Source organism: Chelonia mydas, chromosome 3 (assembly GCF_015237465.2).
Source record: "Chelonia mydas isolate rCheMyd1 chromosome 3, rCheMyd1.pri.v2, whole genome shotgun sequence".
NCBI lineage: Eukaryota > Metazoa > Chordata > Testudines > Cheloniidae > Chelonia > Chelonia mydas.
The window spans coordinates 80,568,170-80,589,187 of record NC_057851.1 but is presented as its reverse complement, the minus strand read 5'-3'; the positions used below and the strand labels follow the sequence as shown (position 1 = coordinate 80,589,187).

At 40.3% G+C, this 21,018-nt stretch overlaps 1 protein-coding gene across 13 annotated transcripts in view; it reads left to right on the top strand.

Moving 5' to 3' along the window:
- The window catches only part of SESN1 (sestrin 1), a 146,809-nt gene extending 126,726 nt beyond the window's left edge, over window positions 1–20,083 (top strand). For 4 of the 13 annotated variants that reach the window (XM_037894593.2, XM_037894601.2, XM_037894599.2 and 1 more), the window contains 9 exons: window positions 8,241–8,306; window positions 10,036–10,236; window positions 11,164–11,346; window positions 13,015–13,257; window positions 14,461–14,608; window positions 16,582–16,694; window positions 16,954–17,144; window positions 17,447–17,591; window positions 18,913–20,083. In XM_037894593.2, coding sequence (XP_037750521.1) covers window positions 8,241–8,306; window positions 10,036–10,236; window positions 11,164–11,346; window positions 13,015–13,257; window positions 14,461–14,608; window positions 16,582–16,694; window positions 16,954–17,144; window positions 17,447–17,591; window positions 18,913–18,999 — 1,377 coding nt within the window. In that variant the 3' untranslated portion in view covers window positions 19,000–20,083. Of the gene's footprint in view, window positions 1–5,369; window positions 5,423–8,240; window positions 8,349–10,035; window positions 10,237–11,163; window positions 11,347–13,014; window positions 13,258–14,460; window positions 14,609–16,581; window positions 16,695–16,953; window positions 17,145–17,446; window positions 17,592–18,912 lie in introns of those variants that run through there. The other 9 variants (XM_037894592.2, XM_037894594.2, XM_043542756.1 and 6 more) reach the window with 6 other exon arrangements.
- Window positions 20,084–21,018: the final 935 nt, after the last annotated feature.

Below are 21,018 nucleotides of genomic sequence, written 5' to 3'. Positions count from 1 at the left end.
CTGCTGGGGTGGCTACCAAAGCCACGTCTGCCTGAGCCCGGGACGGCCCCTCAGCTGGGCTTCACCTGTGGGCTTAGCTTTGCCTTTTGTGGGCTACGTGTTGTGCGTGTTCTCCGCCAAGCCTAGGTGTGAATGCCCTTTCGGAGGGGAGAGCCGCCCAGGGGGTGTGCGGCTTGCTCCTGTCCGCTCGTTCCCTGGTGGCGGGGTGTGTAATTGGTGGGAGGCTAGGTGTAACAAAAAGACATTCAGAATTGGAAAATACAGACTGGAACACCAGGACCAACCGCCTATTACACTGTGGAGTGGCTTCCAAAGGGAAGTTGTGGCAGTCCCATCATTTGAGTCATTAAAAAGTGCCCAAAGCCAATCCCTGGGAATGCACTGTAGGGAACAATCCTTTACTGACAGGGAGGTTGACCAGGTTATGTAATAGGGCTCTTCTGTCTCCTTTTTCTGTGATAGACAAGCACACTGGCTGTTGATGCGGATTTGTCATTAGTCTTCAGAGTTAATATACAGGTGGAATGAATAGAGTCCATTCATGCTTCTCAGAGCTCTTTAAAAACAAACAAAACCACTAATTTCCTCCTCTGGATATTCTAGTGTGCCAGTCTTCTCTGCATGTGTCTCAGATTATTAGCTTTTTGGGGCAGTGACTGTTGTCTTGTGTCTTGTCAATTCTAAGTAAATAATATTGTTCTGGCCTGCTGTCGAGACTAGGGAAGAAAACACTTAATTGGGTCATATTTGCATGTGTAGCTTTATGTATTAGATATTATGATACTGAACTTAAATAACTTTAATGGCATAAAGCAGCAGTGTCCAGAAAATATGATGGTAAAGTTTGGTGCTTCATATTCAAAATTAAGTTTTGTGGTTTATTATTTGTGTTGCAGTCTTAATAGTATTTAAACTTTGTTTATTGCCTTCCAAAACCATGCTGCTTCCTCCCAGCCTCCTTTCCCCTTCCTTAAAGCTCTGGTGTTGTGAGTTTTGCTTTGGAGCTGCTCCAGTGATCTTAATACATATTTATAAAATATTTTCAACATGCATATTACAGAGATGGCACAGAAGGTTTAGACACTGGTGCTTTTTAATCCTAGCCACTTGTGACCTGAGTGAGTTTGAAACCAAGTGAAACAAGTTGTGGTCTTGGTATAGTTCCAACACAAACTCAACTTCTTATAAACTTGTGCCAGCCTTTTCCTAGAGAGGGAGAGTATGCTGGCATAATAGAAGTGCCATGGCTAAAACTTCATTTAGATATATCTCCAGATGTGTATGTTAATATTTAATCCTAGAAGAGCCAAAAAATCACTACTACTATGTTTTTATGATTATTTATTATTAATAATAAGTGAACAAGAAACTTGAGAGTCTGTATGTTTTTGGGCAGATCACTTATGCTCCTTGTGCCTCAATTTCTCCATCTGTACAATGCAGATAACAGTAAGCAATTCTGAGTGGGTGTTGAAAAATGTAATATTTTAAAAGCATTCTGAAATATTTAGACAGAAGGAACTTTCCACTTCATATCTAACTTGTAGAGCTAATAATATTTTAAGATCTGTTTTTAACATACAATAAAAACACTTTTACTTTCTTTGTGATGATTAAAATCAAGTACAGTAGGCCTATTGAACTTGGTAGGGTTTGTAGGAGAGCAGAATGATTATTTGTAATCATTTAAATCTGTATGTGTGAACAAGCTGAGTGCTTTTATTCTGGAATAGTTCTAGTTGTTCCTGCACAAAGGAGCTGGTGTCAAAATTTTAAAATGGGAAGAGGAAAAGAAATAAAGATCCAGCAGATGTTACCTTAATACTAATTATGGTTTGGGTCTGAAAATGCCACAGTGCGCTCTGGAGGCTTTTGGGTTGGGGTGACGGTTTTAGAACTAAGTAAGGAAAACTCCTGGACCACCAGCTCTGCTGCTACTGTGTCTAGAAAGAGCTTTGGTTTTATTTTTGACTTGTGTTTACAGAAGTAGTATTGTCCCTTATCTAATCCAAATTCTTCAAAGCTTTTAAGGCCTGTTGGTGCAGCTGGATAACTGTTGGGGATTCTACAGTTATAGTAATGAGCAGAATTGAAAGCCTGACTTTTAACTGAAGAATGTATCAGCTCACTGATGGAGTTACAGCGAAATCAAAATAACTTGTACTCTGGTGGCAGTCTGTGCAGTAGTTATCATTTAAGATCTAAACAATTAAGTGTTCCAAATTCATAGCATTTCAGTGTCACTACCATTGAGTTCTTGGTTTGAACTGATCTTTGAAGGGGAAGTAGGGGACTGGGGATAACATTTCCAAAAGCATGTAAAAGCCTAAATCTCTCTTAAAAATCAGACTTAGGAGCCTAAATCACTTAGGAGCTTTTGGAAATTTGACCCTAAAAGAATAGAAAAGATGTTAAGAGTATTTTTAATGTAGGCATGAAAATATACCAATATGAGATGATTCTCCATAAAAAGTGAATCCCAACAAAACTTAATTCTAGTCAAAATCATTCCTCTTGCAAATAAAATGTATTTGGCTCTTCTTAAAGGCTGTTTTTGTTTCTTTAGAACTTGTGATTTTTGAGGTGGTTATGTCTGTATCCAGTGGCATTTGATACTTCATGAGGACACAAAGAATCAGATGATATTAATACTAATGTGGTTGAGTGAAGTAAATTATATTCCCACTCTGCATACAATTTGTGCAGAAGTGTTCTGCTGTTTACAGTGATTTTGGTAAATACACAAATGTATCTTTCCCATACTTGCAACACTTGACATTGTTACTGTACTGAAAGTAAAGAGACTGTGCATGACATCAGGGAAACAAACTGCAGACTGGTTTGTGGTCGGTTTTCAGCTCATGAAAGTCCAATTAGTTTATTGCAAATTAACAGTTGATAACAGTACACCATCTGGTGCATCACTCTGGTGACAGAACTATAACTGAGTTTTGAGAGAAATTTTTATGGTAACAAGGGCAAATACATCAGTGCTTTAATAGTTGGTAACCAGTGATGAGAACCAGTGATCAGAGAAAATATCATAGAGTGAGTGCAAGTGCTGTAGCAATAGCTAAAGTTAAGATAGTCTAGGCATTCCCATTCTAAAGATCCTGTTTCATTTGCTCATAACTTCAACCTTTTGGGATGAAATTTCCCATGTTTGACCTTTGTCTAGGGACAATGTGTTTTGTTTTAATGAGAGTAGAAATACATACTTTCTCCAAGTATTACACAATTATGACTTTTTTGGGAACATCTCTAATAATAAAGCAGCAAGACCTTGGGGTAGAACCCTGAAACTTGTCAGGAAGATAGCTCTTCAGCAGGAGAGGTGCCTTTCGTGTCTGCCCTAAAAATGTCTTGATTTGGCGGTTTTGAGGCATTGAAAAGCCATATGTAGTTTTGTAACACTTGAATAAATATCTTCCAGCATTTTAAATGAAAGCGAGCTGCAAGAAGCATGTGTGATGTAGAATTTTGATGTATGAGTACACCCTGCCTCATTCAATACATCTTGTTCAGTACATTTGTTTTAATGAGAGAAGAGTGGTTATTAGGAAACATAATTAATGTTGTGCACCTGCTGCATTAATTGTGCACCATTCAGCCTTCACTTTGAGGGCCAGGTGCTCAGCTAGCAGACATTTGCATAAACAAATTTCCACCAGCTGAAAAACTTGCCCTGAGAGAGTCCATGGAAGGGCACGAGCATAGGACTTCAAACACCCAGATTCAAGTCTTTTCTCCACCACAAACTTTCTCTTTGATGTTGGGTAAGTCACTTACAGTACATTTATGCTGCAGTCCAAGGTGTGATTGTAGCATGGGTAGACATACCCATGCTAGCACGGCTAAATATAGCATTGTAGATGCAATGGCACAGACTTCAGTTTGGGCTATATGAATATGCTGGGGACCTTGGGTACATACATTGCTAGCCTGCACTTCAGCCTATGCCCCTGTAGCTATACTGTTAGTTTTAGCAGCTAAGTGTGGGTATGTCTAGCCATGCTGCAATCGTACCTTGGACACCAGTGTACGCATAGTCTCTCTGTCTCAGTTTTTCATCTGTAAAATCAGGACAATAGCACTTCACTTCTGTGAAGTAATGGGTACATTCATTAGATGTGATGCACACAGATACTATAGTAATGGGGGCTGTGACCCAAGAACCTTCTAATGCTAACTGGCAAAAGAGTTACAGGAATGTCCTGATTCTGGAATGTACATTCTGGTTCACCAAATAATGTCATGTGAGGTGTTAAATGAAAGTCAGGGACACTCTAGTCATGAATATCATTGTGAATTGTAAGCACAGATACTGTGTAAGGAGTTAGGTATATATACTGCAAATATGTTCTTAGAGTCTAGGTATGAGTCAACTGCAGAAATGAAAGATTTCTGTCAAACAAGATGTTTTGTTCACAGTGGATGCACAGTTACACACGAAGTTATTGAAGAGATGTGAAGCCAACAGAGAGAGAACTCAAAGAGTAGCTGGGGGTGGTTATGCTGTCTCTGAGTACAAGCAATAAACTTTGGGGTATAAGTAGAAGGAAAAGATACCCCCTTATCGTGCACAAAGAAAGTAAACAGACAATGTGTTTACCTTCATGAAAATGGGATCTCAGCCAACCTTGGCTGAAAAAAGGTGTGGAGGACTTCCGGGGTGAGAAACTTCTTTAGACATGAGGTTAACCTGCTCAGTTAAGTCTAGTCTCTAGAAAGCATGTTATTTTCTTTGTATCTGTAACTGTTTGTTTCCTGTATTCTTACTGTCACTTGAGTCTTTGATCTTTGATAAATTTATTCTTGTTTTCTCTATAAATATATCTAAATGCTGTGATATTAAGCTAGGTGCTGATCCTGAGTTGAATTGTACAGGCTGGTGTGTGTACTGTTGCCTTGGGGACAGCAGACCTGGTATTTCTGTGAGTGTTCAGTGGATAAGGGGCTGGACACTACAGAGAAATGCTTCAAAGGGATTCTGGGGCTCGGGTGCACATATTGTTAAACTGTGAGGCAAAGTAAAGGCAGGCATAGGCAAGAGGAGATTGTGTGAGTGGCTAATGGGCTGGTGGTGTCAGGGAGCTGACACCCAGTTAAGCACAAGCAAGGCTCCTTCATACTGGAGGTAACAAGGTGACTCTCAGTCCAAGGTACTCTGAGAACTGTCACAGGAGCTATGTAAATTTCATAGGTAGAGTGAGATGAGGCTCCTGTGTGATGTATGATTTAAAAGTATATTGTAATGCATAAGGAGGTAAAGCTAAGGTTGGACATTTTGTGACTTTCCGTGCTTAACTTTGCAATGTTAACATTCTTTTATTCCGGCTTTTAAGATGGAGCAGACATGACAGATGAAGAGATTTGCTATTGCTTACTTATACTGCAGAATCACCGAAAGGCCCCAGTCATGGTTGGTATCATATTGTGCTAGGTGCTGAACAAACATGGTCCATATCCCAAATAGTTTAGAGTACCTGGGATCATAAGTTCTCACAGAAGAATTGCATCTTGAGGGATTTGAAGGAGGAGAAAGTAGTAACCTTACAGTTATATCGGGAGGGATTTCTATAAAGAGGACAATATGGGTGGGAGACAGTTGCGGAGGTAAGGACAAGATACTTGAACTCAATGTGGTGGAAATGGAGGCCTAATGCAAAACTTCTAAGAATGGAGTGACATGTTAGAGCTACAGGAAAGGCCTTTGTGAGAAGGGGATCATTCTAAATGTTAGTAAGAGACTGAAATTGTTACCTTGTCAGTGTAGTATTTGGAACATGGGATACAGGGAAAGTCTGAGTTAGACACAGGTGGTGATGAATGTCAGAATGGAAACTGTTTTTTTTTTTTTTTTTTTTAATTAAAGTACACAGTTTAAGGTCTAAAGAACACCTCTCTATCTTAGGTAAAGTAGAACCTCAGCATTACGAACACCAGAGTTACGAACTGACGAGTCAGCCACACACCTCATTAGGAACCTGAAGTATGCAATCAGGCAGTAGCAGAGATTTTTTTTTTTTTTTTTTTTAAAGCAAATATAGTCCAGTACTGTGTTAAATATAACCTACTTTAAAAAAAAAAGGGGGGGGGGGAGCAGCATTTTTCTCCTGCATAGTAAAGTTTCAAAGCTGTATTAAGTCAATGTTCAGTTGTAAACTTTTGAAAGAACAGCCATAACCTTTTGTTCAGAGATACGAACAACCTCCAATTCTGAGATGCTCGCAACTCTGAGGTTCTACTGTACTTATACACTGTTACCTGTGTGGTATCTGAGAACTTCAGTCTCTAGTGTGTGTATTTTCAAAACACCCTCAGGTGCTGTTATCTTTATTTTACAGCTGGGAACTGAGGCACAGAGTCACTAAGTGGCCCATAGTCACACAAGAAGTCTGTGCCAGGCAGAATTGAACCCAGGTCTCCCAAGTCCTAACCACAGGGCCATCCTTCCTCTCCCTTATAGTGCCTTTTAAAGTTATGTTCCATGAAGGTGTTTTCTCTCTTTACTTACATAGCTGTTTTTTAATTAAACCTTCTTCCTGTAGCATAATCATTATGTTGAGGGGACAAGAAAGTTGAAGGTCAGGACGTGCTGATATATTTTAGACTGTATTGGGCAAAATAAATTAGTAATCTTATAAGTCTCAGGTTGTAGAACTTTGAGGCTTTCTTCCTGTAATTGTTCTGGGAAGGGGAAAGACTAAAACTTAGCTGTCCAAGAATTAAACTAAGATTTTTTTTCTCCTGCTGTGTATGAGTTGGCAGCTAGGTTTGGAGACATCTGTTAGATTAAATGTTACGTAAAGACCTTTTTGTTTTCTCATTGTCACTTGGATATAAGATCTTTCTTTAATTTATCAGTATATGGTTGCCAGGACAAGAAGTAGCTGGCCTCTGTTGGGTAAGATTCTTTTGAGGATATAAATTCAGCCCAACTCTGACACACATTATATTACAGATTTAGTTGACAAGTGTAACATGTTTTTGAACCTTGTGACCTGCAGTAGGAAAAGACTCCGTCACAAGCCTTATCCTTCCATGTAAGATTTGAAAACACTAGTGGTAAGGACACCTTTTAGTTAACCCTTTCCCCAAGTATAACTCAAGAAATGAAAACATCTGATTTAAGAAGTCAGAGGCACATTAGATAAATAGAATCTTGAGATTACATGTGGGTACCATGGACAAGGGTCAGTATTCATTCACTCTGCAGTCTGAAGTTTGTAGCTCTTTTCTATTAGGGAAAAGTTCAGGAACTGTAATTGATGGATAAAGTTACTAGATTTTTTTTTAAGACAAATCAAGCTTATTATAAACAAGTCACAAGCACCAGCCTTGCTTATTATTGGTCTTTTTTCTTGTATTTGGATAATATTTCTGTTTGTGTAAATTCATTGCATGTAAATGAAAGCTTAGGCAGCAACTTATTTTAGATAAGACCAGTTGACTTCTAGAAGCCACATTCTCCCCTGAGAAGGTCCAAGTAATTCCCATTGAAGTGCATGGTTGTTACCTGGATCCTGAGAGGATAACTGGGCTCAAAATTCCCAAGTGCAGCAGATTTAATATGAAGCCTCCTTCAGTTGAGCAGGTAGAATAAAAATAACCAAAGGTTGTGATATGGATAACTCTAATCTCTTAGGTATGGAGATATGTTGTCTGTGTTTCAGCAAAAGTTTTGTGATAAACTGTTTTTTTCAGGTTGGATGCAATTACCTGTCTTTCTCTCTGTCAACTTAAATAGCTAATTAACTTCTCAAGTTCTTGTTTGCTTGCTTTTTATTTGCAGATACCTTTAGCGATTCACACACATCGCTAAGGTTGAAAAAAACAATTGGGTTAAGTTTACAGCTGTTTCATTTCCTGACAGATGCACAGAGATTGGTATGTTGGTTTACTGCAGATGTGCATCAATCTCATTTTGCATCAGTGACCTATCACATAACAGGCTGCTGTGTACTGAACTCCTTGTTCTGGACACTCTGCCAAGTATTTTATGCAAAGTGAAGGTTTTCAGTGAAGGAGGTTTTATTGTTTTTAACCAGAGCAGTATGATATACTGTAAACAAGTATGGTTAGTTATGAAGCATGCGTAGAAAAATAATTGGAAGTGTACAGAGTGTACCACTAAAACAAGCATAGCTCTGTTTGTTTGGTGAATTTTTTTTCTTCCCTGAAGCCACAGCTGAAATGTTTATAGCTGAAAACTGAGAGGGTGTAATTTTCTTTTCTAGGAACTTGGAATTAGAATTCCTAGACCACTGGGACACGGACCCAGCAGATTCATCCCAGAGAAGGAGGTATGTTGTTTGCAAGTACACTGTGAGCTGTATGCTTTTAAGGTAAAGTCATTTAGGACCCACATGGTTTTAGAACAGCAAAATATTTTGCACACTGTTGATCATAATAAATCATCCTGAGACTGGCAATGGTTCTGCTAAACTAGAAAGCAGTAATGGCTATGTGGAATTCTGGAATTTTACACAACCATATTTTACAAAGGAAATGCAGAGTTGTTTTTCGTAATGATAATTACTTGTCCTGTCCCATCTGCAGTATTCAAATGTGGGCTGGGTCCTCTTACTGGTCCAGAGGAGTGTCTATCCTGGGGTGGGCAAACTTTTTGGGCCGAGGGCCACATCTGGGGCTAGAAATTGTATGGCAGGCTATGAATGCTCACAAAATTGGGGTTGAGGTGTGGGAGTGGCTGAGGGCCCCGCTTGGGGGTGCGGGCTCTGGGGTGGGGCCAGAAATGAGGAGTTCAGGGCGCAGGAGGAGGCTCCAGGGGGCAGGGTGAGGGCTCCGTCTGGCGGTGCGGGCTCTGGGGTGGGGTTGGGGATGAGGAGTTTGGGGTGTAAGAGGGTGCTCCGGGCTCGGACTGAGGGGTTTGGAGGATGGGAGGGGGATCAGGGCTGGGGAAGGGGGTTGGGGGCTCTGGGGTGGGGTTGGGATGAGCGGTTTGGGGTGCAGGAGGGTGAACTGGGCTGGGATTGAGGGGTTTGGAGTGTGGGAGGGGGATCAGATCTGGGGTTGGGGTGCAGGGGGGGGCTCATGGGTGCAGGCTCTGGGTGGCGCTTACCTCAAGCAGCTCCCAGAAGCAGCGGCATGTCCCTTCCCTGGTCCTATGCGAGGCACGGCTAGGTGGCTCTGCACGCTGTCCCGTCTGCAGGCACCGCCCTTGCAGTTCCCAGCCAATGGGAGCTGCGGGGCCGGTGCTTGGGGCGGGGGCAGCATGCAGAGCGGAGCCCCCTGGCTGCCCCTAGGTGTAGGAGTCAGAGTGGGGCCAAGCCCCAGACCCCACTCCCCAGCAAAAGCTCAAGGGCTGGATTAAAACAGCTGGCAGGCCTGATCCAGCCTGTAGCCCATAGTTTGCCCACCCCTGCTCTATCCCTTAGTTCTGGTGATTGTTGTTGTTTTTCTTATGAGCTCTTACCACTTCTCCAAATGAACAGAAGTTTATCATTTGTTCAGCTCAAAGAGCATGTGATAAAGCTCTTTCAGTGCTGCTCCTTGCATTGATTGGCAGGAGAGACTCGTGTAACAAGAGGATTTATTGATGTGACTGTGGTCAGTTTTCTGGGAAGTTTGAAGTCTTTATCCTGGGTTTCCCACTATTTCCAGGTACCCAGGTAGCACTTACATTTTTTTTTACTTAACTAGCATTTACGCCTTTTATAGATACTGTGGTTAACCCTCACTACACTCAGCTGTGTTTGCTGCTGTTTTCCAAAGTGGCTACGCTGTGCTCTTGAGAGTAGTGTGTGCTGGCCCTGCCAGAGATACAAGTATTCTTATTACCTACATGCCATCTGAATTTCAGTGCTGCACCTTAAAATGTCACATGCAATACCCTCATACTTTATTAAGTTTCTTTAGAACTCCTAGTTAACATTAGATTCTCATTTAGCAGGATGGACCCCCCAAACCTAATTGGGGCCTCTGAGAACTATGTGATATAAATATTTAATCATAATTTTGTCGATATGTTTTGGAAAACCGTTTCTGAAGCCCTCTTTTTAATTCAAACAGATTCTTCAAGTGGGAAATGAAGATGCCCAGATGCATACATTGTTTGCAGATTCTTTTGCTACTTTGGGCCGTTTGGACAACATCACCTTAGTGATGGTGTTCCACCCACAGTATCTAGGAAGCTTTCTGAAAACTCAGCACTATCTACTGCAGATGGATGGTCCATTGCCTCTTCATTACCGACACTACATAGGGATAATGGTATGTTGGAGTGCAGAGCAGCAAGCAGAAATAGCCATTTTGGCTACTTGCTTTAATCCTTTTTACAACAGATGTTAACTACATTTTTGTGTTTTCAGCTGAGGGAGGGCCTTCCAACGTATGTTAAGGGAAATGCCAGAGTAATTACCTGAAGTATTTTATGTTTTATAGAACACTATCTTTGTTTTTTTTTCTAAATACAGTTTTATGAGATCGGTGCTTATGGTATAAATGCTCATGCTTTCAAAAATAATGGGAGGAGGAAAAAAGATAATCTTACTGTCCTATAAATAGGAAGATTATTTTGCCATCAGATTCCTATGTTCCTCAAATCTGTTTTTTTAACCCAGGTTTTTAACAATCTGTGTCTTGTCCAGCACACCTCAATATAAATAACTTTACCATTCAGTCAATATTTCAGAATCTTCAGATTCCAACCAAATTTCCTGTTAGATCCCAAAATTGTCATAATTAACTGTAACAGGTGTAGATTGTAGTCTTCATTGTGCCAACGAAGCACTCTGTGTCCATTTAAGTTATCTTGAAACTCTGAGCCTTATCTAAACTAGCAATGGAAATTGTTATTCTTTGAGTAAACCACGTGTAATCACATTCCTTACTGGAAAAGTTTTTCTGTTTTTCTGGCTTTTACAGGCAGAACTTTAGAATCAGCTTCCCACAAACCAATTTTAGATTAGACTTTAAAGATGTAAAATCAAAACACTGTTATGGTGAATGTGAATGAAAAATGTTCAGTTATATATTCTTAAGAGGAATAATTGAAACAAGCTACTGTGTTAATCATAAGTTGTTTTAATTACAGATTTTGACCACTGCAAAATCTTACATTGTAATAACGATTTGCGTCATTGCTATGAGCGGATTTGCAAAGATTCTTCTGCATTATAATTTCTTTTTTCCTTCTAGGCTGCAGCAAGACATCAGTGCTCCTATCTAGTTAACCTCCATGTTAATGACTTCCTTCATGTTGGAGGAGACCCCAAATGGCTGAATGGCCTAGAGAATGCACCTCACAAGCTGCAAAATTTAGGAGAATTGAATAAAATATTGGCTCATCGGCCCTGGCTTATCACCAAAGAGCATATTGAGGTTAGTCTTCTCTTATGCAACACCCTACACGTCCTTACTAGACTAAATGCAGTCTAAATTTCTTGGGGCTGAGGAGGGAGCTCATTTTTTTTTCTAGTGGTTTTATTTACACTTTGTCGCTGAAATACTGTAATCATTATGGAAATGATCTATCACGGTCTCATCTCACTAAGTAATAGAGTTCTTATTTAGAAAGCAATTCTACTGGTACTTTGGAAGAATTGCATGTTAATGTATCACAGTGTGACTGGTAGCCCTGATCTATAACCCTCAGTAGGATGAACATGTGTTACTTAAAATGTGATGGTATGTCACTGGCACATAGCACCTGATTTTGTAGGCTCTACTTGGGGCTGTGTGGAACCCATGTTTAAAATGGCTGAGGCTCTGAATGATCCAGCTTGAGACTTAAAAGTAGAGGGTGCATGTTCAGATACATACCTTCTTAAAACAAGATTATTATACATTTCTCTTGAACTCAGGATTTTCAAGATGATGCTAGGGCATTAGAATAGGTAAAGATCAGCACATTTTTAACAGAATTATTGAAAACTGTATTTTGAACCTAGAGACTCCAGTCTACTGTGTATGCATGTAAAATGTACATATTCCTCGACACTCTCACACTTAAGCAACTTTTAAAAGCAAATTTTCTGTATAAAAACAATAGAAGCAATAACCTGAAGTATAATGCCCTCCTTTCTAAAGCCACTCTTTGCCTCCCTGCTGTTGCTTTCCTCTCTCCAGAGAAAGGAGGAAGAGTGTTACTTTCTCTGAGAAACATCTGCTGGGGAGGGAAGCAGAGGCTGGCCTTGCGGGAGGGGAAGAAGCATACTCTTTGCAAAGGCTAAGAACCTCCCACTTGTTCCTGTCTGTAGGGGAAGCTGGGGTTAAAGCATCCTGTCAGCCACAGATAATTCCTCCCACTTGGAGCCACTGGGGAAGATGGAGTCTTGAGCCATGTTTCACCCCCAGACTTTCTTTAGGCAGCTTATTTGCCATGAACTGCCTGGGGCTTTCCAAGATTGCAGAGATGGGCTAAAACCATCCAATTTTTGCCTGTGCCTGCTAAACTTGAAGGTTTGAGTAGAAGCCTTGTTTTACTAATGGTGCTAAATTGAAAAACCAGCCAGCCTGACTTTAGTGGAAACCTGAAAGCAAAATGAAGCCACTTCAACTGATCCAAGTGCTAATTTTGGGCAAAAAGTCATCTGCTATTTGGCTTACCCATGCAACCCCATTACCACAACTCCCGCCATTCTTCTGTTAATGGCTTATCAGTAATAAAACCAGCAATACAAGGATTGATTATGGCAGTGTTATGGGCTGTGGGGAGGAGGAGGGTGTTAGTCTCTTGAAATTAATAATATAATGAGAATGTGGCCAGTTGCCTCCTAACCTGTTTGTTTGACCCCTTACCTCACTCTCTGTTTGGTCCTTTTCAAGGGTAAGCTCTGCATTTGTCTGTGCAGCTTCTAGCTTACTGGGGAAAGACATAACGAGAGAGCTTGAATTCTAGAAGAATGGCTTCTTTCCAGAGAACCAGTTATTGACAAGTGCATTAAAAAGTTTGTGGGACTAGGCTGATTAGGTTGATGAAGTTTCTGAGCCACCAGTACAGTGTTTTGTTTTGTTTTTTTTAAATCTTGTGTTGTGTTTCTTTTAAAGCAACTTCTGAAGACAGAAGAGCATGGCTGGTCCCTGGCAGAGCTGATCCATGCAGTTGTTCTACTTACACACTACCATTCACTTGCTTCTTTCACATTTGGCTGTGGAATCAGCCCAGAAATTCATTGTGAGGGTGGCCACACCTTCAAGCTTCCCTCTGTCAGTAACTATTGCATCTGTGATATTACAAATGGCAACCATGGAGTGGATGAAGCTCATGTCAGCCCAGCCGGAAGCATTTCAGTAAGGATCTGTTACCATCTAGGAGTTTGAGCACATAACAATCTCCAGTTCTAACAAGTTCATAGTGTGGTGTTTCTGCATTAATCCAATAGGTGGATGAGATCTAGTTCTGCATCTCCATTTCACCCAACTTTAGTGGCACAATAGAGTGATTTACCCCGAGTGTGGATGAACCTGGTTGAGGGTTAGGTGGTTTAAGCTAAACTTAGATCAAACTGAAATGATAGGCTGGGGGAAGCAATCAGAAGTGGCCGTTATCTCTATCCCCTCAGTTGAGGGTGTCTGCCTTCCATTTGTCATTCCAGTTGGCAAACTCGGGGTTTAGTTGGTCACTCTGCAGCTTCTAAAGGTCCAAATAGCAGCAGTCACCAAGGTTCCTTTTTTCATCTGTGCTTTGCTGGAGGATGAACACCTCTTCCTTTTACATGAGACCCAGACTCCACACCCACAGACCATTCAGAGTCTTCTGAATGCCTTTACGTTAGGCAGTACATCTTGCCCATTAGTGCTCCCTGATCTGCATTGGTTTTCAGCTGGCTATCATTTGCAGTTAAAAGTCAAAGATCATGATCTCCGGTTTGGGTGCTGGTTAGCTCTTGAAGACCTTGGTATAAACAGAAGAGATCTGGAGGCACAGGGCATTTTCCGTGTGGGCTCCTTGGCTCTGGAACTGGCCTCCTGCTGTCTTGATAAGGGTCTGGGTTTGTGGACGATAAGGGCACAATGCAAGACAGCTATTTACCCAGGCTTTCCCTGGAAGAACAAGCATACTATGTGAGGCAGAGAGGAAGTGGAGGACTGATTGGGCAAAGGTGGGAAAATTGAAGATGAGGATTTTCTTTGCAGTGGCTTGGGGGATTTTTGTTTTAGAGTTCATTTTTAATGGATATTGAGCCAATAAAATGTGTTTATGATTTGAACAATACCCAGAGTCATAATGCACTTATTTTGACTTATAATTTTATTTACAAAGTGGGAGTCTAAATCTTTAATAAAATCACACTGGACCGGTTAGATCAGTATATCTTTACATAAGAGAAGTTCTGGTCTTCCTAGAAAATATTTTAAAAAAGATGCAAATCAAGGCTGGAGTATGAACTTTAGCTTTAACTTTAAACTTTTTGGCTTGACAGTTTGTATCACAACTGTCACGTTCTAGTATATAGAGCAATAAAGTGTGTTCGTGTGTGTGTTAATTTTAAGACTACAGAATCTTTCTGTGAAGTTGAAGCACTTATGGAGAAAATGAAGAAGCTACAAGAGTGCAGAGATGAAGAGGAAGCCAGCCAAGAGGAGATGGCCACACGTTTTGAGAGAGAGAAGAGAGAAAGCATGTTTGTGTGTTGTTCAGGTAAAAATACGTACATGGTGATTATTTAGACTTAACTAAATGTGTTGGAGAAATCAACATACTTTTAACGTCCACCAGTTACTAAAAAAGTGGTATTTTTGTTGTGTTTTGCACAAACAAAAACTTAATTTAAAAAGGATTATGGTTAGAGAAGTGTGGTGTGTGTGTGTTGTTTTTTTTTTTTTTTTTAAACTCTTAAAAGCAAGGAGGTGCCGAGTTGTGTGGCATCTCTTAAACATACCATAATGCCCACTAACAGCCTCCATATCTTCACAAGGAACTTTAATTTTGCCTCCAACAGATAAGAAAATGCTACTCAATTAGGCTCCTACAGTATAATGTAAAACCTAATTACCTCAGCTACAGTAGCAAATATTAAGCACTGATGTGCACAAGTTGAATGTGGGGTGTGTGGTTTTTCAGGGAAATACGAGATTGTACTAAAGGTCTGCTACAAGCCTAATGTCATTCTGGGTTCTTCCACAGAAATTCTCTCCAAATTAAAATGCGGTTTGTAAGATCTAGAGCTCTGTTTCTAGAAATTCTGAAAAAAAGTAGATGCAGGATGTTTGATACTTGTGGTTTTTGCATATATATGAAAGAAGCTGGATTTTTCGTTCAAGGAATTGCCCCTAGAGATCCATACTCTTGCAGCTGTATTAGGCTGTACATATCCAGAACTTTTTATAATTAGTCTAAAGAGGTTGTGTGTACCTTAAAAAGTGCAGAGATTGGCTGTAAGTGAAACCATGCTTATCCCACAGCAGCTGAAGTTCCTAATTGCTTACCCAGAGGAGAAGCAGAGGATAAAGAATGAATAAACTGTGGAGCCAATTTCTTTGGATTAGTTTCTTGAATGTCTATAAAGGTCTGATACTCTGGGTGCTATCACCATTCAGGCAACTACACCTGTGTTCCCTCTCTGTGATCACTTGAGTGTACCCACTTTAGGCACCTGGTTCCTCAGCCATCACCTCTCTTGAACGGACACCCATGTCTCTCTGCCTCCTGACCAAGGTTTTTCCAAGCTGCACCATTCCGTGCCTACACTGTGATATCCTCAGCAAGCCAGATTGCTTAAACAGGCCAGTGTCTGTGCTTTGCTTTATCTCTGAAGGCTGGGAACCACATAGCTTTTTCTAAGTAAGCACATTTATTCTTAAGATGAAAGCATTACAGGAAAAATCATTAAAACAATAAAAGAACCTGCAAGCCTACTAAAAAGCTTAGCAGAGATCACTACAGCTTAATCTCGGGCTGTGGTAGGTGTCAGTCCTTCAAACCCACAACTGGGTTTCCCTGTGGTTACAGGTTCATAACTGATTCAGATTTAGAACTAGAACCCAGACTGGGCAGAACAGCAGTTCCTTATACAGCTTGGGCCTTTGATATTGGCCTTCAGTAACAGATAATCAGCAGACAAAGACCCTCTTCTTAGGCCATAGCTTCAAAAGGCTAGTTTTTTTTCATAACGAGAGTTGGGGAATATGCATTTACCTCTTCTTAGATATTCCTCAGGAAAATCATGTAATGGTTTTTATTCTTAAAGTCCATTCTTGTCTGGCACATTGTTTGAACCTCCAGGTCTCACATATCACCCCCTTTAGGGGTTACATATAGTCTTGGCCCACAGTAATACATAAATCATTCATTTAATACAATGGACCCCAAAGATACCTAAACTTAATTTAGTAAGGTCTCCCAAGGATATTGCAGGAAATTGCCATATCTTTCATAGGTTCTAGCATAAATTACTGCCTTCTCCAGTTACTACTAGGTAACCTAGTTTTGCAAGAGTTCCCTGTATTAGGATTGTTTCTGGAGGGGAGAGACAAGTGGGATGTGTTACCTTGACTTATTGTACTGTCGAGAGAGAGAATCCACAATAGCTTCACAGGTGCTTTTCCATTTTTGTTTTCTTGCTGGAATATGCTGAGATTAACTTGTGAAACTCCTACTGTTTACTTTAACAGAGGATGAGGAATCAGCGCCAACAAGAGATGTGTCTCGACACTTTGAGGATACAAGCTATGGGTACAAAGACTTCTCCAGACATGGAATGCATGTGCCTACGTTCCGTGTTCAGGTAACAGAAAAGTGATCAGTAAGCAGCATCAGAAAATGCATACAATCAGTGTGTTAAATTGTACCGATCGCTTAGAACTAGTGACAAGTTGTGATGCAAACTATTGCCTGGAGGACAAAAGAGGATTTATTTTTTATTTTAATTTACAAATAAGCACTCTTATCTCAAGAGCAATAAATTTATAGTGATTATACTTGATAAAAGAAATTGAAGAGCTAGCTCTTCAGTGTGTAGTCAGTTTTGCTTTCTTTATTTTAAGGACTATTCTTGGGAGGACCATGGCTATTCCTTGGTTAATCGTCTTTACCCAGATGTGGGGCAGCTGATTGATGAGAAGTTTCATATTGCTTATGATCTGACGTACAATACAATGGCCATGCACAAAGATGTGGATACTTCCATGCTTAGACGTGCAATTTGGAATTATATCCACTGTATGTTTGGAATAAGGTTGGTCCTGTCATCTTCCTTATATAAAACAATTAGATTTGGTAGTATCTCATCATTTTTTTTTTTCCTGATGGAAGGAAAGCCATTTATTATGCTATCAGTGATAAATTTCATTGCCACGATAGCAATGCAGGAACAAGACTCTACTTAAGTGAGATAGAGGTGCATATTTCCAGAAAGTAAGTCTCTGTTCACAGCTGGAATAACTAATTGTGTACAGTAGTTTGAAACATAATTTCTAAGTGAAACACTAGGATTGTGGGATAGGAAAATGAAAGTATTTTCCTTTCACTTCTGAACAGATACGATGATTATGACTATGGTGAAATTAATCAGTTGTTGGACCGCAGCTTTAAAGTTTACATCAAAACTGTGGTTTGCGCTCCTGAAAAAACCACAAAAAGAATGTATGATAGCTTTTGGAGGCAGTTCAAACATTCTGAGAAGGTACTGTCTGCATGTATTTTTGGATCTCTGTAGATTTGGTAGTATGCTAGTAGCCATAGTGTGCTACAATAATAGTGTTAAATGCTATGATAATCAGAGAATTGTGTTTCAGTTATGAAATTATTTAGATCTCACTTCTGTTGGATAAATATACTGAATTTGTCGAATACACTTTCCTATAAGCATAACTTTTCCTTGTCTACTAAATATGCTAGCTAACAGACAAACCAAGTTATTTGCTGGTCAGTATGCAAGCTTTCTTGTTATGTAGAGGGAAGTAGATAAGTTGCTAAACTACTTATCGATACACACAATTTAGTTCACAAAGACTTTTCTCTAGGGCCAACTGAGAAAATCAAGGCCATTGTACATCATGACAAGGGGCCCCCTGTGGCCTATCTCTTATCATGGTCCATGCCCCAGAAGGCAGTTTTATGGGACGCTCTTTTGCCCTGGGAGCAGCAGCCCACCTCCCAAAAGTACTTATCCCTAAAGCAGATAAACCCCAGCTGCTATGTGAGTCAGTTTCCCTGTGGCCTTCTCCAGCCACAAAGTTCTCTCTTATGATGGTGTTGGGAGGTGTTTCCCCTAAGCAGCAGATCTTGGGGATAGCACCCATTGATGTTTATGGTGTCAGCACTATTTCAGGCTGTCTGCAGGCTCTCACAGACATCAGTTACACGCAGTTGATGTCTCCAAGCTTTTGTTTACAACTGTGGAGCCAAGAAACTGCTTACATTTTGTTGTATTAATGTAACTCTGTGATCTGGGGCCCTAGGCCTATAGTGCCTGTGCCTTAGGCCTGGTCTACGCCTAACACTTGGGTCTAGCTACCTACCTCGCTCAGTACTGTGAAATAATTTCATGCCCTGGGTGATGTAGTTAAATCAACCTAACCCCAACCAGAGACACAGCTAAGTTGATAGAAGAACTATCCTGTCAACCTAGATGTCCCCTCTTGGAGAAATGGATTTGCTGCAGTGATGGGAGAAAACCCTTCTGTTGCTCTAGTGTCTACGCTACAGTGGAGTTGTTGCAGCTGTGCTGCTGCACTACTTGTAGTGTAGACATACCTTTAACCTGGCCCTGCTCTTATCAAAAGAGAGTGATGTCTGATGGCATCAGACCTCCTGCTTCTCTCGCCCCACGCCAGGTCTGCCCTTTAGCTTCCCTAAGATCCTTTGAAAATGTTGAAAAGTTGTCCTGCACCTGTAGCATTTGCGGGAAACCTTTCCCCTCCTACAAGCTCTGTGGCAGGGAGAGAGCTATCTGTATGTGTAACTTTACTTTTTCTTTTTTTTTTCTTCTTTTTTTTTTTAAGGTTCATGTTAATTTACTTCTTATAGAAGCTCGGATGCAAGCTGAACTACTTTATGCTCTGAGAGCTATAACTCATTATATGACCTGATACCTTTGGCCGACTAATGACGATGGAATGTTCAGCAGAGACAGCCTGTAGAGTGAACCTACTAAGCACCAGGACCAATGGTCACTAGAAACTAAGAGACTTTTGCCATAACTTCTTTAGTTTCAGCTCTTTCATTGTTGGAATATCACTGTTGCCACTGAGCCGTGACTGGTGGCAGTTGAAAGGATAGAGCTGTGTCGAAGTGCTGCCTGTTCACAGTACTGGGCTTTAGACAGCATAGGAAACCAGGACTTGTGGCAATACAGCAGATGGTAAATACATAAATCTTGTATTAAGTTAAATACAATGGGAGCTGGAGCATAAGAAGAATTTGCACCAAAAAAAAAAAAGTGCACCTTGATGACTCCTGCTTTTGATACAAGAATAATTTTAGAAAACCTGGATGCTGCTATTTGTGCTGGTAGAATGAACTGAGACTGGCTGTTCCAGTTAAGCTATAAGCGAAAGTGAGCACTGCTACATTCTGAGCCTACATTGTGTGTGGTTTTAAAGAAAACAGGTCTCCTTGTTTAGCATCTTTTTAAAAATCAGAACTAATCTTCCTTTGAAGGTAACAGATTTCTCTTACTGTAGTATCGCCTTAAAGAAAAACATGTTGTAGGACAATGTGTTCAGAATTCTTTGGTGAAATCCAAAGCGTGATGGTCTTCCAGGAGGGAGGGGATGGGGAAATTCAGTCCTGAAAGCTATTTAGATAAGTGTAGAACTACATGAATTGCCCCTTAATCTGCTTTCCAAGGATGAACATTTTCTGTCACTGATGCCCATTCTTTTGTTGTCCTGTATTTTTTTTGTTTCTAGGAGCTAGCTAGGGTGTGGGAATGTTACACGGACTGTTCGGCAGTCCAGAGTTTCACAAGCCCAGTGCTGGTCTTAGTTACTTAAGCAGCTGCAAAATCATTAAGCTGAAAAACCTCTATTTTTTAGTAAATCAAAACATTAAAATGATAATGTTCAATATACAGTTGGTTTCAGAGAATACATGAAACACTTATATGAGTGTGAATTGCTTTTGAAATCTGTCAGTATTACTGGTATTTTTAAATAAAGGATAGCAACTTTTTATTTGTTTTTTATTTTACACCATCTTACTGCTTTAAACTACTTACCCATCTACTCCAATACCTGCTACACTAAAGGATCAAAATCTTTGAGAGGCACAGCTGAGCAAACCTACTATATAACTTGTGAAGCTGACAGAACCTCCCTATTAAATTATTCAGTTGGTTAGATTAAGAGGGGTGGCAAATAGTTTTAGGGGGGGGGAATACAAAGCTCACCCCAGTAAACATTTTAGCTTTTCAGTCAGCACCACCTTCTCTTGCTTGCTCAAGACCATTCCAGCTAATTTTTGTTCCCTCCCTGACTCTGCTCCCACCATGATCTATGAGAAGAGATTTTCCAAACCTGCTAGCTTAAACTGCCAGCTCCCTAGGTATTTCCAAAAGGATTAAGTGCAAAGATACAAAATACTAGTGACCTTTAGTGAGTCTAGTTCCAGAACTTGTGTAAAATTATCAATTATTCAAAGAAACTTTCATGGGCTAGAATGGGTTAAAATCAAGCAGCAGTTGGGTAAGGATAGAAAAGACATTTGTTAATCAATTAAGCCATTCTTCATTTAGTTAACTCTTGAATCACCATGTATGTCACTGAAGAATCATCTACTAAATGCTGCCAGGTTTAAACAAAAACTTTACTCGCTCTTTTGTACAATATAATAGATAGTGGGGACTTGTTAATGTCAAAATCTTCTTGACTATGTTCCCGTAATTTATTATAATAGTACTTACTACATATATGTAGTCTTCTACAAATCTTATAGGGGGTGTGACAATTAGTTACGAGATCCTGATGTTGGAGATTGGGAAAAGGAGACAGCGATTTACCAGGTTACAGAGCAACTCAGTGGCAAAGCTGGAATTAAAACAAGATATCTGGCTGCCAGCCCTTTGTGCTCACTCAGCTAGATCAAGCTGGCTCTTGTTGCAGATGAGC